Consider the following 26513-nt stretch of genomic DNA (forward strand, 5'->3'; position numbering starts at 1 on the left):
AGGAAGAGGAAGAAATAAGCAGCCATGTGGCTGGGGGAAATGGGAGAATCCCCTGGAGACAGAGGGAGTGAAGGCATGCATGGCTGGGGAATTTTCTGGCCCTGGGGAAAAATGAACCGTATACAGGAAGGATGGGCTCCACCTAAACCAAAATGGAACCAGATTGCTGGCGCTTAAAATTAAAAAGGTCGTAGAGCAGTTTTTAAACTAAGGGCTGGGGGAAAGCCGACAGGTGCAGAGGAGCATGTGGTTCAGACATCTAATAGCTAATGTGATGCCAATTTTTAAAAAGGGCTCCAGAGGAGACCCCGGCAATTACAGGCCGGTAAACCTGACTTCAGTACCGGGCAAACTGGTTGAAACTATAGTAAAGAACAAAATTGTCAGACACATAGATGAACATAATTTGTTGGGGAATAGTCAACATGATTTTTGTAAAGGGAAATCATGCCTCACCAATCTACTAGAATTCTTTGAGGGGGTCAAAAAGCATGTGGACAAGGGGGATCCAGTGGATATAGTGTATTTAGATTTTCAGAAAGCCTTTGACAAGGTCCCTCACCAAAGGCTCTTAAGCAAAGTAAGCTGTCATGGGATAAGAGGGAAGATCCTCTCATGAACTGGTAACTGGTTAAAAGACAGGAAACAAAGAGTAGGAATAAATGGTCAGTTTTCAGAATGGAGAGGGGTAAATAGTGGTGTCCCCCCTGGGGTCTGTACTGGGCCCAGTCCTATTCAACATATTCATAAACGATCTGGAAAAAGGGGTGGCAAAATTTGCAGATGATACAAAACTACTCAACATAGTTAAGTCCCAGGCAGACTGCGAAGAGCTTCAAAAGGATCTGTCAAAACTGGGTGACTGGGCAACAAAATGGCAGATGAAATTCAATGTTGATAAATGCAAAGTAATGCACATTGGAAAACATAATCCCAACTATACATGTAAAATGATGGGGTCTAAATTAGCTGTTACCACTCAAGAAAGAGATCTTGGAGTCATTGTGGATAGTTCTCTGAAAACATCCACTCAATGTGCAGCGGCAGTCAAAAAAGCAAACAGAATGTTGGGAATCATTAAGAAAGGGATAGATAATAAGACAGAAAATATCATATTGCTTCTATATAAATCCATGGTATGCCCACACCTTGAATACTGCGTGCAGATGTGGTCGCCCCATCTCAAAAAAGATACATTGGACTTGGAAAAAGTTCAGAAAAGGGCAACAAAAATTATTAGGGGTATGGAACGGCTTCCATATGAGGAGAGATTAATAAAACTGGGACTTTTCAGCTTGGAAAAGAGACGACTAAAGGGGGATATGATAGAGGTCTATAAAATCATGACTGGTGTGGAGAAAGTAAATACGGAAGTGTTATTTAGTTCCTCTCATAACACAAGAACTAGAGGTCACCAAATGAAATTAACAGGCAGCAGGTTTAAAACAAACAAAAGGAAGTATTTTTTCACATAACGCACCATCAACCTGTGGTACTCCTTGCCAGAGGATGTTGTAAAGGCCAAGACTATAACAGGATTCAAAAAAGAGCTAGATAAATTCATGGAGGATAGATCCATCAATGGCTATTAGCCAGGATGGGCAGGGATGGTGTCCCTAGCCTCTGTTTGCCAGAAGCTGGGAGTGGGTGACAGGGGATGGATCACTTGATGATTCCCTGTTCTGTTCATTCCCTCTGGGGCACCTGGCACTGGCCACTGTCGGAAGACAGGATACTGGGCTAGATGGACCTTTGGTCTGACCCAGTACAGCCGTTCTTATGACCATGGCTGGGGAATTCCTGGTTGCTGGAATGACCCCTTGTGAGCTGCCAGGAATAACTCAGAGCAGACTTGGATGTTAAGGGACTAGCTCAGCCCTCACCACCCCCAGGATTTGGGGAACCAAACAGATGGCTGAAAGCAACCTTTGCCAAACCCCTTTGCTGCCCGACATGTTTATCGTCTGCAGCTGAGGCTCAAACCTTGACTCTCGATTTACAGTTCCTCTCTCTGTACAATGGGTCATGACCAGCCAACTGAAGGGGGGTGGAAGCCCTGCTCTCTTCAGCTCTCTAGTCTGTCTCCCACACAGCTGTGCAGCTCTCTGTTCTGCTCTTGGGGGTTCCCCTCACATACGTATTTAGAAGACGTGCTTGAGTGGAAGTGGGAGAATTTACATGCGGTTAATACGATCCGGTTCAGAATTCATTCCAACCTGGTTTTAAACAGCAGCAGAGGTCTCTGCATTTATGTGCTGCTCAAGCCCGACGTCCAGAAGAGTTTGAAAATGTAATGATTTGCGTCATGGTTCTTATTTTATTTTATTGATTTTTAGATTGACAAAAAGATTGTACGGACGGAAATTGGTGTCTTACTGAGGCTTTCGCACCCCCACATTGTGAGTACGAACCGTGCGGCTGCTTTGTGACTTAAATCCACTCGTGTGCTCCCCAGACGGGAGTCCGCTATGAATCTGTCCTGAAGTAAATAGCCATAACATTTTGAGGGAGGCCAACACAAGCCAGCGGCAGAAGGAAGGATGGAAGCAGTGGATGTGCGTAGCCCTCTACCTCCTGAACCTCCTGGTATTGCACCCTAACCCATGCTGGGATTCCCAGAACCCCATGGCCCCTCATCAGGGGCGCCGGGGTCCAGTTATTGCCCAGAGAGAAACGGAAACACACAAACACACCTTGTTATGGGGGGGAGGAAAGTATCTTCCCAACGGAATGCAGTTTTGATTTGTTGGTTGTTATGCTGTAGATTTCTCTAGCGCATTTCACCCAGGTGATGGGCACTGGTCTCAAACCCTAAGATAACAGATGGGATCCCCAACTGTTTCCCCTAAGCGCTCTCCATGCGGCAGTACTGAAATGCAGCCACCTCTGGGGCAAAGGGCAATGCCAGGCGCACAGTGGGCAGCAAAACAGGGAATCTTTGGCCAAAGATGCTGGAGCAAACCCCTATCTCTTGTAGCGGTCCCTTATGGCCTGTCTACCCCAGGGGTCGGCAACCTTTCCGAAGTGGTGTGCGTGTGCCGAGTCTTCATTTATTCACTCTAATATAAGGTTTTGCGTGCCAGTAATACATTTTAATGTTTTTAGAAGGTCTCTTTCTATAAGTCTATAATATATAACTAAACTATTGTTGTATGTAAAGTAAACAAGGTTTTTAAAATGTTTAAGAAGCTTAATTTAAAATTAAATTAAAATGCAGAGCCCCCTGGACCGGTGGCCAGGACCCGGGCAGTGTGAGTGCCACTGAAAATCAGCTCGCGTGCCGCCTTCGGCACGCGTGCCATAGGTTGCCTACCCCTGATCTACCCTGACCTCCTGCATAACCCGAGCCGTTGTGTTTCACCCAGTGACTCCTGCCACCCGCCCATTAACTTACGGCTGAGCGAGAGCATCTGTTGAGTCCCAGCCAGTCTTGATAGAGGATGGGATTTTCAGAAGCACCTAAGGGAACTGGATGTCTAGCCCCCTTCCGAAAGTCAGCAGGAATTCAACTAAGTGCCTAACTCCCATGAGCGCCTTCAAAAAATCTCACCTTTCAAGGTGGCAGATGATGGGGGACTTCGCCACCGGGAAGCTGCTCCGACGGCGAATCTCCTTAAAAATTTTCACCTTGTTTCCAGTTGAAATTTTTCTCCTGGCCGCTCTCACCCCCTGGGCCTTGTTCTTCCTTTGCCTGCCAGGTTCGAGCCCTCTGCCCTCAAGTCCCATCTCTGCACAGGGGAACTGGCAGACCGAGATCAAGCCGCCTCTCGACTTTTGATAAACTACGGGCAGGTCTAGAGTACAGTACAGAATTACTTTGGTATAACTACGTCGTTCGGGGTGTGAAAATCCACTGACCTAATCCCCAGTGTAGACGGCACTATGTCATAGCTCTTGGGAAGATGAATTAACTACACCTGTACAGCAACGTGTCTACACCTAAAACGCTACACCGGCGGGAGGGCTTCTCCTGTTGGCACAGGTAATCCACCTCCCCGAGAGGCAGTAGCGAGGTCGACGGGAGGCCTAGCGCTGTCTACACCAGGGGTCAGGTCGGTATAACTGTCTCATTCAGGGGTGTGGATATTTCACACCTCTGAGTGATGCAGTTAAACTGGTCGAATTTCCTAGTGTAGACCAAGCCTTAATAAGCGGAGCTCCTAAGTCTCTCCCTGTGAGGTGTGTTCCCCAGACTTCTCTGTGCCATCATTCCTCTCTGCACAAAGCAGACGCGCGCTGCAGCTTGGCAGCCTTCCTCGCCCGCCTGGGAAACCGTCAGCCAGGCTCAAATCAGCCCTTAGCCTTTTCCTCCAGGCCTAGCCACCAAACTCTCCAAAGGAAAACAAACCTTCCAGCTGGGGCTGTCTGCCCAGCCATAATCCCCAGAGCTTTCAACCTGCTGCCTCCCTTCTCCAAGGACTCCTGCGAGAGACAGTCCCTTTCGGTGGTCCCACTCCACTTCCTGCTGATCTTGATCTATCCCCTGCTCAGCTGCATCTGATTAGTGACCAGGACAGCTGGCTCCAGGCCTCTGGCCCTAACAGGGGCAGGCAAGAGTCCTGCACGGGACTGTTTTCTTAATCCCGCCCCACAATACCCATTCCCACCCCCTCCCACATTGTTTGTTGAATTTTTATCCCATTCCCGCAATTATGGCAGCAGGTCTGCAGGACCCACAGGATCCCAGTCCCGCTGTAGGGCAGGCCACCCTGTTCCTCGTGGTTTATTTTTATTTTAAAGGTCTCATTCAAAACACCCACCAGCAGCACCGTGCATGGAACTCACTTTACCCACTGCCTCGGGAAGGACAGGATGTGAATTAGCCCTGCTGGAGTTTGCCACTGTCTGAGTTTCCAGGGGTCTTTCAGGTGTTCCAGTCTGACATTCAGGCCACTAGACTCCCCCCTCTAAGGGTTTCCATTCGGTAAGCGATTTCTATCGAGGAGATCAATTGAATGCCAAAGAAAAGTGCCTGTTTGTAACGAATCCTGCAAAGGAAGATAAAGTCAAGAACGCCAGGCCATGTCTTGCAACAGCTGAGCTCTCAGCCGCTCGCCGGCATGAACAGAGCGGCGTTGATATAATGCAGCGCTCAGAGGATAATGACAGTTGAACTGGAACAATTTGTAACGCGCAGGAACAGATATAATTACAGAAGGAGTCGGCCTAGATGGGACCTTCTTGTCAGGTTCCATGTAACTGACGCGACACGCTGCTCTGTCTACTAGTCCCAGACATTCAAGCTGTTAATTCTACCGGGGTTAGCACCCGTTGAGCTGCAGGGGCTGTGTGCTGGGCAGGATTGGACCCCTTTCCCGGCCTTTCTATCTCCAGAGGTTTATTCCTGGCTGTTTACTTCCCCAGCTGACATGGAATTACCAGGAGACCAGATGGCTGCTTTCTACCTTCCTGCCCCCTGTGCATGCTGTGCTGTAATGTAATTCCTGGAAGAAAAGCACCCATTTGTAAACGGATGGTTTTTTCACAGGTCCGCAGAACGCCAGGCAATCTGAATTTTATTTTCATTGTTGCAGGGTAACCCCCATTTCCCAGAAAGGCTGCTTTTGGCCACTTCCCCGGGTGAAGGAGCTTTCAACAATCCCCGCCCTCCTCGTGGGGTTGAGATTGAGAATGGAAGTCTTGCCCACTTGTAATCGTTAAAGATCCTCCTGGCAAAAGCAAAGCCAACAGGACAGGGAATCGCTGGAAATCAGGCAGCTGGGGGAAAATCCACCCCCAGTGTAACTCCACTCACTCCAGGGATGGATTTTGTCCTTTGTCTAGGGTGACCAGACAGCATGTGTGAAAAATAGGGACCGGGGTGGGGGGTTAATAGGCACCTATAGAAGAAAATGCCCCAAATATTGGAACTGTCCCTTTAAAATAGGGACATCTGGTCACCCTACCTTTGTCTATCCTCCCCCCACCTCCACCCCCAACACACACACACATTTGTGTGACATTTCCTAGTGCTGTAAATGCCCCAAGCAAAGGAACTTGCTGTACTTACCCACAGAGGCTATTTCACATTCTTAGCTCCCTGCCAGGAAATCGTCACTGAAAAGATCTGGACACCCGTTGTTAGAGGGCTGGAGCAGGCTGCCTGGTCTGAGACAGCTATATTCGTATTTGTATTTGTTCTTTGATGGTCTCCATTAGTGACCCCTGGTGCAGGAAAGCATCCCCTTTTGGAACAGCCGGTAAGCAGTTGAACTGGAGCAATTTGTAACACCCAGGAGCAGATATCATTACAGAAGGCGACCGCCTCGATGGGATCTTCTTGTCAGGCCACGTGGAACATGCGACACACAGCTCTGTCTACTCTGCCTGTGCACTCAAGCTCCTGATCCTGCCAGGGACTGAGCTCCATCCCATGCTAAAAGATCTGCTGCAGGAATTATATAGGGGAAATTCTATGGCTTGTGTTACACAGGAGGTCAGACTAGGTGATCACAGTGGTCCCGTCTGGCCTTACAATCTATGATTCCGTATACTTAAGTTCTGTCTCGAATAGGCACATACTTATAGAGAGATCCTGAATTGGGGCCAAAAGGCTGTGTATGGCCTTATCTGTTAATGCCCCTGGTAAGCTTTGAGGGTCTGATTCTTTTCCACCTGCTTTCTAGACTGATTTCAGCATTCAGTTCTCCTCTTTTGATGAGTGTGAATGACTGGCAAGCTGTATTTCGTTAAGGAGGAAGTTTTTCAAGAGCACCTAAGGCTGTCTGTGGCACCTTAGCTATCCCAGTACAACCCTGTAGTGTAGATGTAGCCTACAGGTTTTCCTCACTGTAGGAATTCCACCACCTCCGCCTCCTTGAGCATTCTTCCGTTGACTTAGCCATGTGCACATCAGGGATTATGTCGGCACAGCTACCGCCCTGAGGGATGTGGATTTTTCACACTCCTGGCCACCACAACTATGTCCATCTAAGTGTTAAGTGTAGACCAGGCCTATTTCCCACAGTGACACTTCAGCTCCTAAATCACTTGGGTTTCGATCCTGCTCCCATAAAAATCAATGGTGAAACTCCCATTGACTTCAATGGAACAAGATCAAGCCACTTTTGAATATGTTACCCTACGTCTTTTTAAAAGATATGACAGAGACCCAGACCAGATTCTCAGTTGGCGTAAATCAGCCCAGTGGAGCAGCATCAGCTTATACCAGATGAGGTCCCACATTTGCTGTAGATGCACCACATGGTCTCTGAAGTCTTGTTTGTGTAGAGTCTGGGGGAGAGGCAAAGGAGAGATTGCCTCCGGTGTGTTATAAAGGGGGTAGAAAACTTAATTTGCCCACCCCAGAACTAGGCGCAGCTACAGGCCAGCTCCATTGACATAACCAATTGGACAGCTTTAGTATTTAAATCAGTTCTGCTCACTCCCTAGTTCAAATGATTTTTTTAAAAATGATGCTTCATTTCATTATTTACACTGGTGACATCTGTACGCTTCTTGCTGTCATTCCGTACCCACCTCAAGAGCAGACGATAATAGGATTGTAAACTTTTGAAGTTAATAGGAAAATTATAGCGCTTCTGTGTAGTATTATAATACAGTAAGCTGCCACGATGTCTCATACGTAGGTAATGATTAAAGCCCCATGAAATTCACAGTGTCACAAAAGTCTTAAGCACTATGAAATTTTCTTCTTTCCATTTAAAAAAAATGCACGTGATGCATTTTTATGAGCCCTGTTAATTCCACATTTGCTGCATTGGCACAAAAGGCCAATGCAGGCAGTCTCATTTAGTCTCATTTATTTTTTTTAAATCTTCAGGAAATATTATTTCTTTTCTGCTCTCCTCATGACAAAACAGCCCGTGTGTCACAGGCGACCTTTTCAAAGGTGCCTAACTGACTTAGGTGCCCAACGTCACATTTTCAAAAATAACAGAGCTGGTCTCTTATTCCTGAAAAACAATGTATACAATCACTACCTAAACATGAGAGGTTCCTAAAACATCAGGCTGTAGCAAAAGAAGTTTGCTGTGTATAGGCACATGGGACCCAATCATGTGTCTTCGGCACACATTCCAGGGCCGCCCAGAGGATTCAGGGGGCCTGGGGTCTTCGGCGGTGGGGGGCCCCCGCCGCCGAAGACCCGGCACTTCGGCGGCGGGTCCCGGGGCGGAAGGACCCCCCACCGCGGGTCTTTGGGGCACTTCGGCGGCGGGTCACGGAGCGGAAGGACCCCCCGCTGCCGAATTGCCGCCGAAGACCCGGAGCGGAAGAAGCTCCGGAGGCCCGGGCCCCGCGAGAGTTTTCTGGGGCCCCCGGAGCGAGTGAAGGACCCCGCTCCAGGGGTCCCGAAAAACTCTCGTGGGGGCCCCTGGGAGGCCTGGAGCAAATTACCCCACTTGCCTCTCCCCCCCCCCCCCCCGGGCGGCCCTGACACATTCATTTAATTTTCCTTTCCTGTCCTTTTTATCCTTTCATGATCTAAGGATACTGCAAATAACATACTGGAATAATGGTACAGTTTGTTCCAGGAAAGGGCAGATAACTCAACTGCAGTTGGCGATTCCAGCATAAATGCCCTGTGGCCAATTCTGGCAATTTTAATGTGGGTCTCATGATATTTGGTGTTTTTTCCTTAAAGCCTCAGCTCCTGGAGTCATGGGATTGTGTAAAACCCTTGGCTTACATTCTTTTTATTTTTTTAAGCCAGTTTCTAGTGCTCACAGTTGCATAGGAAAACTTGAAAATGTGACATCAAAACGCTCAAAGATCAGAAGGCAAATAAAAAAAACAAAAAATTATATAAAAATCTCATGCTTTTTTAAGATGATCTCGTTATTTTTTCAAGCCTAGACACTTGGGATTAGCAGGACTGTAAATGCAAGCACCCTTATTCTCAGTAACACTAAGGTCCCTTTACATGGCTGTGGCATCAGAAAGCAACCTTAGAGTGGATGAAACAGTCCCCGGAGTATCCCCCTGTGCAGGGGCCATGCCCAGCCACTGCAGAGCTGGCATAAAGGAGCTCCTCCAACCTTGCTCCCATTCTCTGACCTAGGCAGTGAATCAGGGATGTGACCAGAATGCAATGCTCCATAGCTATGTTTGCTTCCCATGGTGGGAACCAGAGCGTAAGTTAGAGTAGCCTTAAGGCTGCTGTAACTGACCCCAGCAACCAGGCAAGCCTCTGAACAGGGAGTTTGCATCTCCTCCTCTCTTTGATCCAAGTGCAGGAATGGAGTAACTGAAGCCAAGTCCACCCTAGAGGTGCTATAGTGGTATAGCCCACTGTAGTGTAGACATCGCCGACAGCACTGTGAGGGGGTTTCCTGTCACTGTAGAAACTCCACTTTCCTGAGCGACAGTAACTAGGGCAATGGAAATGTTCTTCCATCAACCTAGCTGCATCTACCTGGGGGCTAGATCAGTACAGCTCCAGAGCCGAGGGGTGTGGATTTTTCACACTTCTGAGCACCATGACTATGTCAACCGACATTGGAAGCATAGACCAGGCATGAGAATCAGGCCCAAGAGCTTCAAGCTATAATCCCGGCCCTGCTGAAGTCAATGGCAAAGCTCCCATTAACTTCAGTGGGCCGGGATTTCACCCTTAGGGGTAAAACACTCCAATTAGCAGAACCAGCGGTTGAGTGAAAGAGCCAAGGACAATAGGCTTTGCAAAGCCACAGGAATGTGTACAGCAGAGGTTGCTCAGTCATCCTGGCAGGGATGGAGGGGCTGCTAATTTAAAAAGCTTTCATAGGCTACAGTACATTCCACTTACAATAATGAGCGTCAGGATCTGGAGAGAATAAATGCAGGGCGTGCGGGTCTGTTTCCCTGCTCTAATTTGCAGTTGTTGTTTTTTTAAATGCCCGATTAAGTGAGCAAACCTGTTTTGAACAGTTAAAATGCCATGTTCAAGTAAAAAAAAAAAAAATTAGGCATATTTGCTGACGGCAGCCCTGTTACGCTGATGCTGAACTTGTTACATCTACGCAATCTGTTCTGCATTTATTTATTCCTCTCACCACGACGAGCCTCCCCGGCATGCATCTCATGAACGAATTAACCTGTTCTAGGAATAAATTGACTTACAGCGAGTACAGGGCTGGCGGAAAATTCCCTCTGCGCCGGGCTTGTAATTGACGCGGTTGGAAGAATGGCCCCGTTCTGGCAAGGGAGCAGGACTGTGAGTGAACTGTTCCTGTTCTTTTCAGATCAAACTGAAGGAGATCTTCGAAACGCCCTCCAAGATTGTGCTCATACTTGAACTAGTGACGGGAGGAGAGCTCTTTGACAGGTACTCAGCTAGACCTTCATTGAACCTGCAAATTCTTAATAAAAGGAGACACGTCTAGCCCCACCAAAAACGTGGAGGATGGAAGGGAGATCTGAGTGGCTCAGGGGCTAAATTACCAGCTTTCCATCTCCAGGCTCATAGATCCAGTCAATTCAGGAAACCAGGTGATTTGCAAGTGGCCAACGAGGGACACAAAAAGACCTGATTCTCTAATGCCCTACATTTACCTCTGGGAAAAGCCAGCATCAGATGAATGATAGCTGCTAAAGAGCTGGGCTTTAGTATTAAGAGGTCACTGTGATAAAGTCTATATGGAATAGTTAACTTATAACTGGTGTGGGCTGGGCTATCTTTTGGGGATGGGGGAAAAAGCTGTTTTCTTTGGGCCTCGTTTGAGTTTCCACTAGGGAAGTGGAGTAAGCTCACACGATGGGCTGGAACTGAACCTTTTTCGAGGTTCTGAAATCAGCCCTTTATTTTTCCCTTCCTGTTTCCAGGCGTGAACTGGCCAAGTGCAGAAATAAGGATGACGGTTTATAGAGGAAGAGCCTCGTAGTGCAAAAGGGTCTCAAACTTGGTGTGAATTGATTCCAGGGCAGGCTGTGAGCCACCCTGGGATTGGGATGTGCCATTGCTACGCAGGCTTCTTTGTGACCTCTTTGCTGTCTTCACCTTACAGGATTGTAGAGAGAGGATTCTACAGCGAAAGAGATGCAGCCCATGTGGTCAAGCAGATCCTAGAAGCTGTATCTGTAAGTTTGCCTCTGTTTCTTTATCTGTCTACAGTATTTTGCCCTCTCTGCCTCTGTCAGACCCTGGGGGTCATGGACAGCTGTCAAGGGATCGCAACCATTAGAGCAGGGAAAATAACTGATAAAGTTGGGAGGGGGGAAATTGTGTCAAATACAATGTTTTGTTTCATTATTGTTTCTTTTTTTTAAACTTTAAAAAAAAATAACATTGAGGTAAAATTCACAACGCAAAGTGGTTTTGAATGGAAATGTTTCATTTTTTTCCCCCGACTGAAATAATTCCGGGGGATCTGACATGAATTCACACCAGGTTTCGCTTGACCTGAAGCTGCATTTCTTGGCCAAAAAAAAAGTTTCAGCCAAAAAAATGTCCCCCAGTTCTAATGTTCACCAGGCCCCAAGAAGAATAGATGGGAGGGAGGTCCTAGCTTAACAGGAGGAGGTTCCTCAGTATGGCAAAGATTAAGAACCAGTGGTTTGCTGGTTAGATCAAGAGATAAGCCGCCTGTCTCTAGCACTGTGAGACCTTGGGCACCTCTGTACCTCAGTTTACCAAAGGGCTAATAACTCACCTACCTCTGTGAGGCTTCATTAATGTCTCTCAAGCTCTCTGAGATACAAGAGCAAAATATTATATGTTGTTTTTCTGATTCTGTTTATCTTTCTCCCTTTCTCTATACCTGGTTCCCTAAAAAGAGGACAGGATGACAGGGGGGGCACCTGCTTTATACTGGATCATGGGTTGTTCAGAGAGGACGGGGGGCTTTGTGGTTAAAGCGTCATGGTAGGACTCAGAAGTTTACGTTCAATTCTTGGCTCTGCCACAGTTTCCTTGTGTGACCTTGGTCAAGTCACTTAGCTGGGCCTTGGTTCCTTTAGCTGTAAACTGGAGATGATGATACTTCTGTTCTCCCACCCTTTGCCTGGTCTATTTAGGTTAAACTCTTTCAAGCAAGGACTGTCTCTCACTCTGTCTGTACGGCACAATGGGGCCTAAAGGCGCTAAGGTAATGTAAATGAAATATTATGCATATTTAAGGCATTTTGCTTAGAAGACGCTGGTCTCATAAACCTGCTGCCAAATGGCATAAGAAAGGAGTGGGTCTCTGAGTACCCGAGAGAACAGCTGCAGCTTGGCTTTTGTCCTGTTAACTGGTGGCCCCTTCCCGGCCTTTTAAGGTCACCCGTCTCGGGGATCAGCAGTCTGCGAAATGAAGAGCACAGCAGCAGTGCTGCAGATTCAAGCACAATTACAAGGGAGGCCTGTACCCTGTGTTTGTGGAGGAAAAAGAAAGCTGGATACCTCCCCATTGTAGTGGAGGGAAATGCCTTGTACTCGGAGCACAGCCCGGCTAGGACCCCTGCATATGAAACAGAGGGGCTCCCTTCCTTATCCTGCCTCCGTGACTTCCCTAGTGGGGAAGCTTATACATCAAAGCAAGATCTTTCCAACTTCCAGCACTACGAGCCTAACCTGGCATCTAAAAATAAAGCTACGTGCTCTCGGCCTCAGGCATTGTCTCCTTCCATCGTCAATGATAAACGTTCCGGAATCGGAATTTAGCTGGCCGCTGGGCTGCCGGTGCATAAGGCAAGCGAGAACGGAGCTCGCTCTCCCACCATCCGCTACTGGATATTGGATCCTCTACCCCAGTCCCTCCTCCATGTGAATTAATGCACAGTTAACTAGATGCATTATAGGCTCAAGCTCACCTGCAGGGACTGGCCACTGCTAGAGGCAGCTACTGAATTAGATGGCTCGGATCCAGGATTAAAACAGATATGTGCAGGGCCAAGGCGTCATTGTTACAGGGTCTCTTTAATGGGACTGTTTTTGTGCTGACCACTGGGGCAAAGGGGGGAGCCCATCAAAATGGCTTTGTGGGGGTGGGGTGGCCCTAGATATGCTCAAACTGTCCCAGGGGCTGGTTATTAAATCAGTGAGTGGGGACTTAGGCTTTGGGGCAAGCCTGTCATGACCGGGCGTGTTTCTAGCAAGCGCTGTCAGTCTTCACAAACAAGTTTACAACAGCCGCAAAATCTGCCAAACTGTGTTTTTGTGCAACTGAAAAATCCCCGCCACTCACAAAGGAACCCACGATGCCTTGTTCGGAGGAGCTGCCTCTTCAGATCTGTGCTCTGGAGAGGATCAAAGAGACAGAGAGAAAATACCTTGGATTTGTATCAGGAAGGTCACTGTTTCTCTACATGAAAGGTTAGCTGAAGAGAGTCTCTATGGCAACAGAGGGTTTAAAAAGGGAAGCTCATAACAGAAAATCTCCCGTGTGGAAATTGCACCTCCGTCCACGTAGGCAGGGAGAGAGCAACAATGGACCCAGGAGTAAGGCATCCAGCAAAGGGGGTTTTAAAGGAAATAATTGGGATTTTGGGATCTCTAGGCGCGCCACATCACACAGCAAACCGGGGCAACATGCTGCACATCCCCAGATGTGCTCTTCCCTGCCCTTTCGTAAAGAAAGCTGATTAGCAGGTCAGGGTTAAGGGGGGAGCAGGTTACCGTAGGGGGCGGTGATTTCTGTAAGCGAGCTGTGCTTGGAGGAGGAGTGTTAGATTCCTATAGTTGATCAGTACAATAGAATACAACAGCTGATCAATATGAGCCGAAGGGAACATTTTTCTCTCCCCTGCTGCCACTGTGGCAACAGCCATTTACGTCGTTCCGGACACAGCCAAGGTGCCATTATTTATACTATAGAAGCATCAGGTGCTTGGTTGTGTGCTTGGTGCTGCCCGTAGTGGGCGACAAAGCTGACAATCCAAACAGGAAGAGAGACCAAGGGGAAGGAAGGGAAACAACTTGCTCATAGTCACATGCTAGGTCAATGGAAGAGCTGGGGATGGAATTCGGGTCTCTTGGTATTCGGGGTAGGTTCCCAGCTATTGGGCCCTACCATCTACTCACTGATAGTGTGTTTTGCATTCTGCCTCCTCTGCTCTCATTCCTCCATATCCTCTCTTCTCCTTGCTCCCTTTGGCTCCTTTTCCCACTCTCGTACATCCACTTTCCTGAAAGCCACCCGCTAGTTCTCAAAGACCCTCCCTCAGCTCCTTCCAGTCACTTATAACTGTTCGATACGTGCCAGGCACAATATCGACTTCAGCAATGACAGGGTGACCTATCTCTGTGTCTGTTGCATATGGATTAACACCAGGTAACTGGTGTGTTCCTGTTGACTAGGAGTGCTTGGGTGCAGTCAAAGCATGATCCAATGTTGAAAGAGAGTTCTAATCTTCAGCTGTCTTTGTCTGCTGAGAACTCTGTCTAGAACTGAACAGAGACTGGGGCCTGATTTTCGTCCACACCAAGGCCCCTTTACACTGCCAGAGCCATGTAAAAGAGAGTAAGGCCCTATGTGATTGGATAGTTCTGTCTATGGACTCTCGTACTCTGTTTAATACAAACTAAGCATTGTGGTAAGGAAATCTAAGTGGGTATTTTGTGATTCTTCAAGACACAAATCTTCTTCCTTTGCAAAGTCTTCATAGGTTGATCTCCTCAATGAAGACGTTCTCTGTGACCTCTTGTACATGAACTGATGAGCTGTGTCTGAATCAGACTGCAAATTCACAACTGGGGCATTGGGCCGGATCCCGCACTGGTGTAAGCCGGCATAACTCCATTGACTTCAGCGGAGCTACACGAATTTACACCAGCTGGAGATCTGGTTACTGTCTTTTGACATGTGTTTACAGAGAACCAGGGTCCATCACTTGGGGCAATCACAATGCAGGTCGCTAAGTCTCACACTAGTGATACAGCGTAGAGGCTACGGAACCGGTTATGCGCCTCCATGTCATTCTATCCTAAACCGACTCTGGCATGTTCTGGGAAAAGAGTCCTCTGAAGGACCAGTGTCCGTTGATGTCGTCCAGCCATCGGAGTTGAGGTTTTCCACCGGGTCTTTTCCATCCTCCTTTCTTTGGGTCAAAGTCAAAGAGGATTCATGCCGGAGGTTGACGGGCATTCGGAATGGATAACCACGCCATCTTAGAAGGCGCTGGGCAACCATTTGAGGGGGTTGGAAAACTGAGCTCGCCATTCAACTTGAGTTCGTGCCGTTTGATGTTATCAGCCATTCAGCGATGCTTCCCGGTCACACTATAAAGAGTGACTGGTGATTTGTAAGTAATTAGCTTATAAATGGCGAATACCAGTAACAGTGTAATTACATTGGCCAAAAACCAAGGGCCAGATACCCTTATTGACATTGAATGGTACCTTATTCCTAGTCCCATGGATGTCAGTGGAATGAGACGTCACTTGTAGAGAAAGTTGCAACTCCATGTGAATAAAGGTATCAGAATCGGGCCCTGAGCGAACTCTCCAGGGTTTGGCTCAATGTAATTAATACTCTGAACGCTGCTGTATTATCAGTTATCATCCCTGCATTTTGTCTGACCCTGAGTTGGCTTTTTCTCCCCCGCTTCATTTTCTCTGTCTCTCCAGTATTTGCATGAAAATGGAGTCGTCCACCGTGATCTGAAACCAGAGAATCTCCTGTATGCAGACCTTTCCCCAGATGCCCCTCTCAAAATCGGTATGTTTGGGGGGCAAGCAGCAGAGTTGGGGTTTCCTGTGCAAAGGCAGCTACCGTCCATGGGGAAGGCCCAGTCCAACAGGGAGTGGGAATTTGGTTCTTGATTTCAGTGGGCTAGAGTAGACTATACTCTTTCAGTCTGCTCTGAGTAAGGGGGTGGTGTGGAGCTGCATTGTCCCAGGAGCAGATGAGAGAAAAAGGGTAGAATGGCCCCATTGACGTCCATAGTGAAACTCCCATTAGCCTCAATGGGGCGGGATTTCACTCTGAATTGTGACTCAGTTCCTTCCCGCCTTTCCCCTTTACTCTAGGGAGGGTGGAAGTTACTTCCCCCTTTTCATGGCTGGAATAGTAATAATTCAGTCTGGGATTCTCCAAGGAGCCTATGGGAATTAGGCACTCACATCCCAGTGAATTCGTAACTCCCTTAAACTGAGACTAGGACATTCAAAGAAGCCTATCAGCTGAAATCCCCATGCTGGCTGCGGAGCATGCCACGGTACCGTTGCCCCTTTGGCGTGAGCGATTAGCCAATATTTGGGGCCTTGCTGGGTTGTTTACAGTAGGAGGAGAGATTGACGCTACTAGTCGAGTCTATTCTTGGCTGTAATCTTATTTACAAAAAAATGCACAGACAGACCTGTCTCCCTGATCACAATAGAAGCTAACAGCAGGCAGTTTCCTTGCTCAGAAATCCCCGAGTCTGCCCCTCCAGTGAGCTCTGTGCCCAAGAATCTCCATCTCAGGGTCATGCTCACCATTCTTCTCTTTCTGTCTCTCAGGAATTGTCTGTACTTGAAAGTTGTTTTGGATTAACCTGAGTTTTTTGGTGGATAAAGTGTCTTGTATCTACATGCAAACGATTTTCTTTTCAGTCATCTGATGTTTCAACCCACGCTAATAAACCCACTGGGGAAATGAGTTTGCTGACATTTGGGATGAGTTTTCCATCCCTGTCCTGAATCCACACCTGGCAGTCCTCCCTCTGGATCCCACACTGCTTGGCTGACTACCTGTGTCAACCAGTCTGCTTACCTGAGTGTCCTCTACTGCTCTGGGGTCACTTTGACTGGATGTCACCTCCCCATTTAAATTCTGGCTTATTAAAGCCAAATGAAGGCAGGGATGCAATGAGAGAAATTAATGGGAATTCTTCAGTTTGACCCCAAGTCCCAGAATTCCAGGGCCTTCTGGTAGCTATCCCACAACATGCCGCGAGGAAAAAATCCGAGACTGCACCGAGCCCAGGTGGGATGCGTGGGATATCTGCCCAGGCTGCTGAGTGCTGAATTCAAAACAGCACACCATTGTGTGGACATGCTGATCCCAAAGAGGGGCAGCTTAACCTAGGATAACAAGGTGGGGGGGGTGTGCTGCTTGCGCAACCGTTGTTCCGGATCACTCCACGCGGATAAACATTCCCCAAACCGACTTTCACGTATGGATGAGCCCTCGTACGCACAGGTTGCAAAACCAGTGTGGTAGCCTGGGCAACCAGGGCAACCCTGGTTAGCTCATCTGGGTTAGCTGTGCTGAGGAGTGTGCCTGGGCAGTTGAGTGCCTCACGTGGTAGCCTCCATTGTCTGCAGTTGTTTTGCTACATAAAGGGGCTGAATTGCGCCTTCCACTGAAAGAAGGCTGCTCAGCACACCCAGTTGGCTTTAACAAGAGCTGTGATTGTCTAGGATCAAAGGCCCGACCCGGATGGCAGCCAGTGGGCACCTGTCAGCGTAACAGTCCTTTTTCTGCCCGTCTGTTCCCTTACAGGTGATTTTGGATTGTCCAAGATAGTGGACGAGCAGGACACCATGAAGACTGTTTGTGGTACTCCGGGATATTGCGGTAAGTGGCTGAGCGTGGAGGAATCGCGTAGTGGGGAGCTTGTGGAGGTGGGAGCGGAGAGGGAATGTATCTTTGCATGTTCTGATAGACAGAAACCCCTAAGGGTTTGTCTTCATTGCACAGGGGGTTTGCCCAAACCCCCACTACTGTCCACACAGAAAACCCTCCTACCTGGAGGTGCTTTAAGCCCAGGCTATTTAACCCATTTTGGGAGGGGAGGGGGAGATTACAGCCTGGACTCTGCTGTAATTCAGGCTTGAACCCACCTGCTTTGCAGTTAGGATGCAGTCTCCTGTGTCTTCCCCCAGTTCTCCCTGGGGAGGGCAGACAAGTTCTCCCACAGTTGGCACAATGGACTGGGAATGAATCGTAGAACAACCGTAGAATCAAAGAACCAAGGGTTACACCTCCAGGCCCACCCGGGTGAGATCAGGGACAGTGAGGATGGAGTAAAGTGGCCGGGGCTGTGTTTTGGGGACACTCATACCTGGGGTAGGCTAGCCCAGCTCCTCAGACCCAGATGCTGATCACCCAGGTTAACTCTGCAGTGAAGACATGTCCTAAGAATTGCCATTCAGTCGTGTTAAAGAGAACGGTCCTGTCACCCAGGAGAAGCACTGCAGGGGTTTAGGAGTGCAGGTCGCATTGCTGTCCAATGGGAATTAGGCACCTAATTCCTTCTGGCTCTTTTGAAAATCCCACCCTGGGTCTGCAAAGACTTTCAAGATTTTCACAAGCAACTAGTGATCTGTGTTGCCTCCATTTTTGGATGCCCAGCTTGAGATGCCTTAAGAGTCTGATTTTCAGAAAGTGCCTAGCATCCAACTTCTGTAGAGCAGGCCCTTTTAAGGTGTCTCAAACTAGGCACCCAGAATCACCAGGCACTTGTGAAAGGTAAGCCGCAGACTGCGTCTTAAAGAGATACTATTATTTTAAAAATCCATATAATTTATTTATATTTAGGCTCCGATTTTCAAAGCTGCCCAAAAGATTGGGATGCCCATTTGCCACTCAAATTAATTGGAACTGCAGCTTTGATAATCTCAGACTAAATTCTTACATGTGCCACTAGTAATATCTTGAACTCTAAAGACAGGGAGAATATTTTACAGTCTAGTTTTCAGGGCGGGTTCCCTTGTGAGTAAAGCACAGGACTGGGACTCAGTAGGTCTAGAGTCTCTTCCCTAATCTGTCACAGACTTGTTCAAGTCACTTCATCTTTCTGTGCCTCAGTTTCCCATATCTCTAATATGGTTGTTAACTGCCTTGAAATCTTCAGCTGATAATGTTCTACAGAAGTGCGAATTTATTTGTAGGCTTTATTTAAAATATTGTTGTTCAAGCCACTTATTTCCTCTTTGCTTCTTACTGATATTGGTCCCCAAGATCTAGATGATTCTGCTTTTCTGTATAACCAGTTTTTAATATGCTTCATTTTTGGTTCTTCCTGTACATTGTCTAGAACAATGCTGTCTTATCCGTGTTCTAACCTCTGCAAGGGAATGTTTAAATCCCAACAGCAAAACATGTTTTTCATTGACACTTATTTTTTAATTCCTTGAAACCAATTCTCTTCATATTAGGGTTATAAAAGATCCTGAAAACCTGAGTTTTGGGCCTAAATTACTTGCTGTGGTCCCTTTAATGGAAGTGGCTTGAAACAGGAAGTTAGCTCAAAAAGTGAGATTTCAGTACACTGTCACTGCTTTGAGCTGGTAAAGGCACGATGTAAACATGACATTGTTTTGGAATTTTCATCTGCAATATTTAGCAGCTGATAAAACACCTATTAAGTACAGCAGACTGACCAATTTCTGTGAGAGACATTAACACACGACTGTTTGACTCTATAGTAACCCTATTGCTCTGGATTTACACCAATGTAACTGAAAGCAGGTGAAGGGAGGGATGTGCAGTGGTTAGGGCTCTGGCCTGGGACTCGGGAAACATGGGTGTAATTCCCTTCTCTGCCACAGACTTCCACTATGTGGCCCTGGGCAAGTCACTTAGCCTCTTTGTGCCTCAGTTCCCTATCTGTAAAATGGGGATAATAGCACTGCCCTGCCCCACCCGGGGAGCTGTGCAACACTCAGGTGCTGTGGTGATGGGAGCCATATAAATAATCTAGATAGCAGAATTTGATCCTCAGGGTGTTGACAGATGCCTCCTGCTGGCATATTTTAACTGTGAATTATGCTTTCAGCGCCTGAAATTCTCCATGGCTGTCCGTATGGACCCGAAGTGGATATGTGGTCTGTGGGTGTCATAACGTATATACTGTGAGTAACGCTGAAAATCTCTGACAGCAGCCCACGCCCCCTCATCTTTGCTGCTTTTTCCAACCGCTGTCCCTAAGCAGAGAAGCACTGACTCATCTTAACTCCATCTGCAAACGTGTCTGGTGTTTTCACCAATCTGCTCCAGGGCCTACCACGCAACTCATGTTAATTACACGTCTAGTCCATGCAACCCTTACAAGAATGAGGACTTACCTGAGGACTCCCATTAATGAGAACGGGACTCAGGGTTGGCAGTCTCAGCCCTTAGCATCTACCAAGTGAGGCGGGGTGGACAATCTTTATGCTCGTTGGACTAGATTTTAACCCCTTAGTCACAGCAGTGAGCCGTTAACTCTAACAAGTTGTCTCATTGGCCAAGATCTTCATAGGTACTTAGATACTTCCCTTCCATTGGGAGTTAGGCACCTAAATACTTTTGAACATCTGGACCTTTGACTTAACTCGTGGGAGCGTTCTCACTGGTTTGAGAAATGGGCTCACAATCTGGCCCTTTGTTTGCAGATAATAAAAATAAGTCATACTAAGAAGAGAGAGAGAGAAATATATACGGCTTTTTGAGAGATGGCTGTCAGTTTTATGGTATATCATGATTTGTTACCAGGGTCTTTGATCACGAATGTCTGATTTTTCTAAAAGCCTTCAGTCACCCAATTTCTTTTTCAAGCCTCGTTCTGCTGTAAGTGACTCTGGCCTCTTTATTTTCGGAGCGGTGGCTACACCCAGTAATACAGATTCCCTTATTGGAACCCTTTTTAAAAAAAATGTCAATTACTGGCCAACTTTGAACTTATGGGGCCCTGCAGGCATGTTGTAAACACAGCTGGAGAAAGCAGATATCTTCTGACTGGCTGAACTTCATAGTACAGACAGTGAGTGCCAGCTGATAAATGAGCTTCCATCACTGGATGGATGAAGATTTGAACAGTCCCTACTGCTATCATCTGCTATTAGCTGAGTACTGGTGTTTTTTTAAAAAACAACTTTAGTTAGTTAGTTAACTTTATTAATGCCCCAGGAGGATTTCTCTCATTAGTTTTTTCTACGAGTATATGAGTCTTTTTAAAACTTCGAACCCTAGACAGTTATATGCTACCACACTTATTCACAATGAGTAGAACTTTACTTTGCTCCTAGTCTCACTGAAATCAGTGGGCTGGAATCTGTTACTCCAAAGTAAGAGGATGAGAGAGAGAACGAATCACATGTGACAATGTGGAAGCTGATCATCGTAACTATTTGGAATAACAATACCGCAGTCTCTACCCATGTGGAAACTCTGTTCCAGAAAAAAAGTTACTCCACTTAAAAAAGAATCTGGAATGGCTACGTTGGTCAATTTCCCCCATGTAGACAAGACCTTGGTCAGATCACTTACTGCACGACTGGCAGGCGCTTGGAGTATAACGTCTTACATCCACTTTACCCTTACTATGCCCTGATGTAGATGACAGCATAAGGTACAGGACAACTGAGAACTGGGACCATTTTTTAGGTTAAAAACGTTCCTTGGCCAAGTTCAGATTTGTTGCCACGGTGTAAATCCAGAGTAGCTCCGCTGACTGGAGTAGAATTGTCCTAATTTGCACTGGTGTAACTGAGCTGCAAAATTTTATCCACCTCTTTCCAAAATGATCACCGAACTATTGTGAGCACGTCGCAGCCGTTCAGTAGCTCTGGCCCTATTTGGAATGTGCACGGTATTACTGGCTGTGAATTCTACATGCTTGCAAAACTAACAGATGCTCAGCAAGGGGCAGAAGCTCTCTTGATTGTTCTTATAGGTTCCTTTCGTTGTGCCATATGCTAAAGTGTAGCATGACTCAGAAATTACAGATGGGGGGAAAAGCCCTATAAAGTAATCCAGTCCATCCGCCACGGCAAATGCTCAAGATTGTTCCCTACCGGATGTGCTCCAGTGTTTTGTCCACTATCGTTGTCAATGTCCCAGGTAATAGTGCTTCCGGCCCAGATTCACAAAGGATTTTGGGTTCCTAATTTCCATTGAATTCAGTGGAATTCCTTTGTGGATCTAGGCTTCCGCCATTTTTCTTGACTGCTCCACAGCGTTACAACTCTTACTGGCAGAAATTGTCCCCTGCTACTTGTATGTAGCCTCAGATTCCCTTTTCTTAATTTTATCCCACTGTGTTTTCAGGCTTTGTGGGTTTGAACCATTTTTTGATCCAAGAGGGGACCAGTACATGTACAGCAGGATACTGAACTGTGACTATGAGTTTGTTTCCCCTTGGTGGGATGAAGTCTCCCTCAATGCCAAGGACTTGGTAAGTTACCCAAGGCCACAGATATAGATGCCATGATGTGGAAGAAATTATGACCTCGGTATTGTAGGTAACATGAGGGGGCGTCTTGTCAGGGAAGAACTTTGTAAGGCCAGGTCTACACCAGAAACTTTTTGCTTCAGAGTGTGATTTTTATTTATTTTATTTTGTGTGTGTGACATTTCTATACTGTAGCCCATAGGGCTAGCTTAGCCTTTATTATATTCAGCTGTAATGCAAGGAACATACAGGCCTGTATCCTGGAAGACATTAGCTTAAGCAAGTTCCCATAAGTATAATCCAGTACAGTAGGCCTGTGACTCATAGATAAATGCCCTGACAGTCACCCTTAGATTTTGGGGAACTAGTAATAGCTTGCTCAACAGCAGGAGTTGGAACCTAACTGTGCACAAACACTGAAGTGATACTGGGCTTGGATGTTTTAGGATAGCTAACCCCTATGTTTTAGGATAGCTAAACAGATCTGTGGCAGATGTTTAACCACAAATTTGCTTGAGCAATAAGTGAGATGTATGATAATGAGTTAAATGGCATTACTGTGTATGCATACGATACGTTAACCTATAGGATAAGTGCACCCCAGTATTACCAGGGTGAGGAAGTTAGATTTGGACATGAGCATTAAAATGAACCTTCATGATAATGCGCAGGCCCTATAATAGGGCAAACCACCATGTGGCGGGGGTTAGCTTTCCATCATTGGACCCTTCCGCTCTATTGTTATCTGCCATCAATCTTAGCCATTGAGGAACCTGGACCATTGGACTCATTCAGCATGCCAGAGACAGGGCTGGCCCTTTGTCTCTTACCATCAGGTCCTCAAGGAACGGTGCAAGTATGCAAGTCTCAAGGAAGGGTAAAAGTATGCAAGTCTAAGAGCATATGCAAAGAATGATACCACAGATACTCCCCAATACTGTGTTATTCCTAACTCTTTTATGTGATTTGGAGCTTTTCTGGCTTTATTATTGATCTTAATAAAAATCACTACGGCTGTGCTTTGCCCTCAGTCTAAGTGTCCTTGCCATACACCCTGAGGTTCCCTACGAGATATTGAACTCATTGGTTTTAGTTTGGTGTAGCCTGATTCTGGGACAATAGCCCTCTTACCCTCAGCCAGTCCTACCCGCGGCTCTGCTATTCACATGTTGAGACCTTGCACAAATCTCTCTGTGCCCCATCTGCAAAATGAGGGGGGTAATGCTTTGTTAAACATTTTGAGATCTCTGGGTGCAAAGCTCTCTATTTTGTTATAGCTGTTATTCAATAATAATAATATTTAATAATAATACAAAGCAGATTTGCAGAGCAATCCTTCTGAAGTGCAATATTGAAGTACTAATATCTTGAAAAGTACATAAGTGATTCCATTTAGCAGTCTTTCCAATCTCACAAAGTACAATGGATAGCCAAAAGAAAAGACAAACATGGATGAGCCTTATAAAATGACAGCAAAAGATGACAGGAATCAATCTAAAGTTAAAACTCTCGCCGTTTCCAGCAACAAAATATAAATTAAAACCATTCAGATCAGCATTATCAATGAATGATTATCATCCACTGTCAACTGATAATATTAAAATGTTTTACGATCAATCCATTTGTAAAAAATACAGGAACAGAGGATTTGCCAAACCAAAACAGACCAATGGTCTATCTGAATTCTCTTTCCTGTGTCTGGCCCCAGTTCAGGAAAGCACTAAGCATGTGATCTGTGAACTGGGGCCTCTGACAGTGCTCAGTGCTTTATAAGAAGACTTAAACCATCCCTCCGATATGCTTACTTTTGCTATACTCTACAATGGGATAAATTCTTCTTGACTCACGCTGGTGATCATTCTGTGCCCTACAGCAAGAAGATGCATCCCCTTGTAATTGCATTCCCCATCGCCGGACTGCGGATGACATTAATGATAAATTTCCAATTCCTTTTGAACAAACATATTTAAACTTACTTGTTTGAAATCTGGCTGCAGGTTCAAAAACTGATAGTCTTGGACCCACAGAAGAGGCTAACAGTACATCAAGCACTGGGACACCCCTGGGTCACTGGCAAAGCAGCTAAATTTGCTCATATGGATAGCACACAAAAGAAACTGCAAGAGTTTAATGCCCGGCGGAAACTGAAGGTAACATTACAGAGCCTTGCTGTTAATCATTCTGGTATATTTCTTATTTCCCTTTTACATAGACTGTACAAATTGTCACTGCTAACCAGATCTGCTATCGTCAGCTCTTCAGAATGCAGTGGTTTTAGTTAAGAAACACTTGAGATTTGTCTACACTTTCGAGCTGATGTGGATTATGATAGGGCATGAATATGCAGCCCAAGAGCTATTCCAAAATAACTCCATGTGTAGACAAACATTAATTAAAATGTTACAGGTTTGATGGGGGACTGGATGGCTCAGGGAACTGGTAAAAGGATATGAAGCTTTTTGCGTCTGAGGCTGTTTCCACTGCCAAAAATAGGGCTGCTGTTATGTCGTTAGCTATCACAGTGTAAAATTCTGGTGGGGACCAGGCACAGGTAGCTTCTACCTTGATGTGGCTAGTTGAAATAAACCCCAGTGACTGGTAGAGTGTTTGGACTCTGCTAGCTACGCTGAGGTAAAAACTGCCTGTGCTCTGTCTTCACTGGGATTTTACATTGCAGTTGCTAACATGATGAGAAAACACATCTTTTTTTACTCTGGAGTCATAGCCTATGGCATCACTTCAAATCTATCTCAAAGTCATTGCAAGCTGGCGTCTCTTTGGCGGCCTGCGTGAAACGAACCAGAAGTCTCAGTCCATCCCTGGTGGATGGATGTTGCCACAAAAATAATTGGCCCCCTTGTTAGCCCAGATACCAAGGAATGAATGGCCCATGGAAACTGATCTCTTTCCTCTAGAGGGGAGGGGTATGTCTCCAAATCCGGACTTACACTGGGGAAACTGATACGGACCATGTTCTATCTGTTCTAGACAGACGGAAGTCCTCTGTCTACCCAGGGCTGTCGCTCCAGAACCTTTCTCTGACACTAAATTCACTCTAGGAACTTAAATGAACAAATTACTTTTTTAAAACCCCAGTTTTACTAATGAAAACACTGTAAGTCTTTTAATTGTATTTATTTTTATTACTTATAGATGCACATTAGGGCCTCGATCCTGCAAAGATTCACGCTTGTAACTTTACCCAGATGGGTAGTCCAATTGACTTTGAACTTACATACGCATTAAGTTTTGCAGGGTTGGGGCCTAGGGATACACTTTAATACAATATAAAATACATTTGATTGGAAAATGTTAATACAATCAAAATAAAATAAATCCCTCTGGTTGGCCTAATATGATTTGATCTCTTGTAAGAATACATTGGTCTCTGATCTAAGCTATTCATTATCCTTCCTTAGAGCCAAGAAACATACCACATATGGAAATATATATATATATTTATTTCCATGTGACCTTGTCTCTTCATCCCACTGGCCCTATTGAAGAACCAAGGTTATTTTGTCGAGGTTTTTTTTATTTTAGCAACACAGGCCTGGGAACCATTACAGCCATTTCATGTAGCATCAGAGTGTTTCTGAACTTACATCCAAGTAGCAAATCTCTGAAATGCATCCTTGCACCACTGCTGTTCATTAACTCCTTGTGCTTGTTTTTAAATAGGCTGCAATGAAAGCTGTAGTCGCTTCGAGCCGCCTAGGTAACCACGGGCATCATGACAGCTCCAGAAATGGACGTACTCACGAAGGTACCAAAGAACCGTGCCTGGCTCAGGCAGCTGAGAACTCCTGTCTTCAAGACAATCCCGATAGCTCTTCCATGGCCAGCCGCCCAGAATCCAGCGCAACAGGTCCCTCAGCAAAGGCAGAGAACCTGGAAGCTTTCCAAAGTGATTGCCCTGCAGCTCCCAAGGTTGCGTTTAATGGGGCCAGCTGTGAAAGTTAATGTTATAAATATGGCTGCTGGCTCTTAACAACTTTAACTAAACAATATCCCATGACTCTTGGCCACAGCCATATGGAGAGGAGTAGGCAGAAGAAGACCCAGCAATGGGAGGAGCATCTGAGAAATGATTGGAAACTGGGACTCTGAATAATATATAGCATGTAGTAGGTGTGCTTTGATAAGCACTTGGTCTCTCATGTGACGCATCCTTATTTAATGTCCTGTCTCCAGTACAATTGTAACTGGTGGCCGTCTATGTGGGTGTCTGTATGGACCAACCTAGCAAGTCAAAGTTGGCAAGTTGAACTTTCAACAAACTGTTCATGGCCACCTTGTCTATGGCATATGAAAGAGGAGCAAACAGCAGATAGAGGCATTTTTACCATCCCTACAAAAGAAATTATGTTATCTTCATGACTTGTTTTGTAATTTAATGTAAATAATCCTCTTAGGTCTATTTAATGAGGGAAGACAGTGAATCTATGTTATCTCTATTATTATTGTTGTTAAATCTTCGAGGCCCAACTGCGGGATATTTTAGGTAGGGTTGG

The 26513-nt window shown here is 46.2% G+C and overlaps 1 protein-coding gene across 1 annotated transcript in view; it reads left to right on the top strand.

Annotated features, from left to right (window-relative positions):
* Positions 1–25962, top strand: part of LOC135894090 (calcium/calmodulin-dependent protein kinase type IV-like) — a 43371-nt gene extending 17409 nt beyond the window's left edge. Inside the window, exons 3-11 of the mRNA XM_065422122.1 lie at positions 2337–2399; positions 10185–10267; positions 10947–11019; positions 15488–15578; positions 17346–17420; positions 19624–19699; positions 21876–22002; positions 23997–24149; positions 25681–25962. Of these exons, the coding sequence (XP_065278194.1) occupies positions 2337–2399; positions 10185–10267; positions 10947–11019; positions 15488–15578; positions 17346–17420; positions 19624–19699; positions 21876–22002; positions 23997–24149; positions 25681–25962 (1023 nt within the window). The remainder of the gene's footprint in view (positions 1–2336; positions 2400–10184; positions 10268–10946; positions 11020–15487; positions 15579–17345; positions 17421–19623; positions 19700–21875; positions 22003–23996; positions 24150–25680) is intronic.
* Positions 25963–26513: the final 551 nt, after the last annotated feature.

Source organism: Emys orbicularis, chromosome 24 (assembly GCF_028017835.1).
Source record: "Emys orbicularis isolate rEmyOrb1 chromosome 24, rEmyOrb1.hap1, whole genome shotgun sequence".
NCBI classification, from domain to species: domain Eukaryota; kingdom Metazoa; phylum Chordata; order Testudines; family Emydidae; genus Emys; species Emys orbicularis.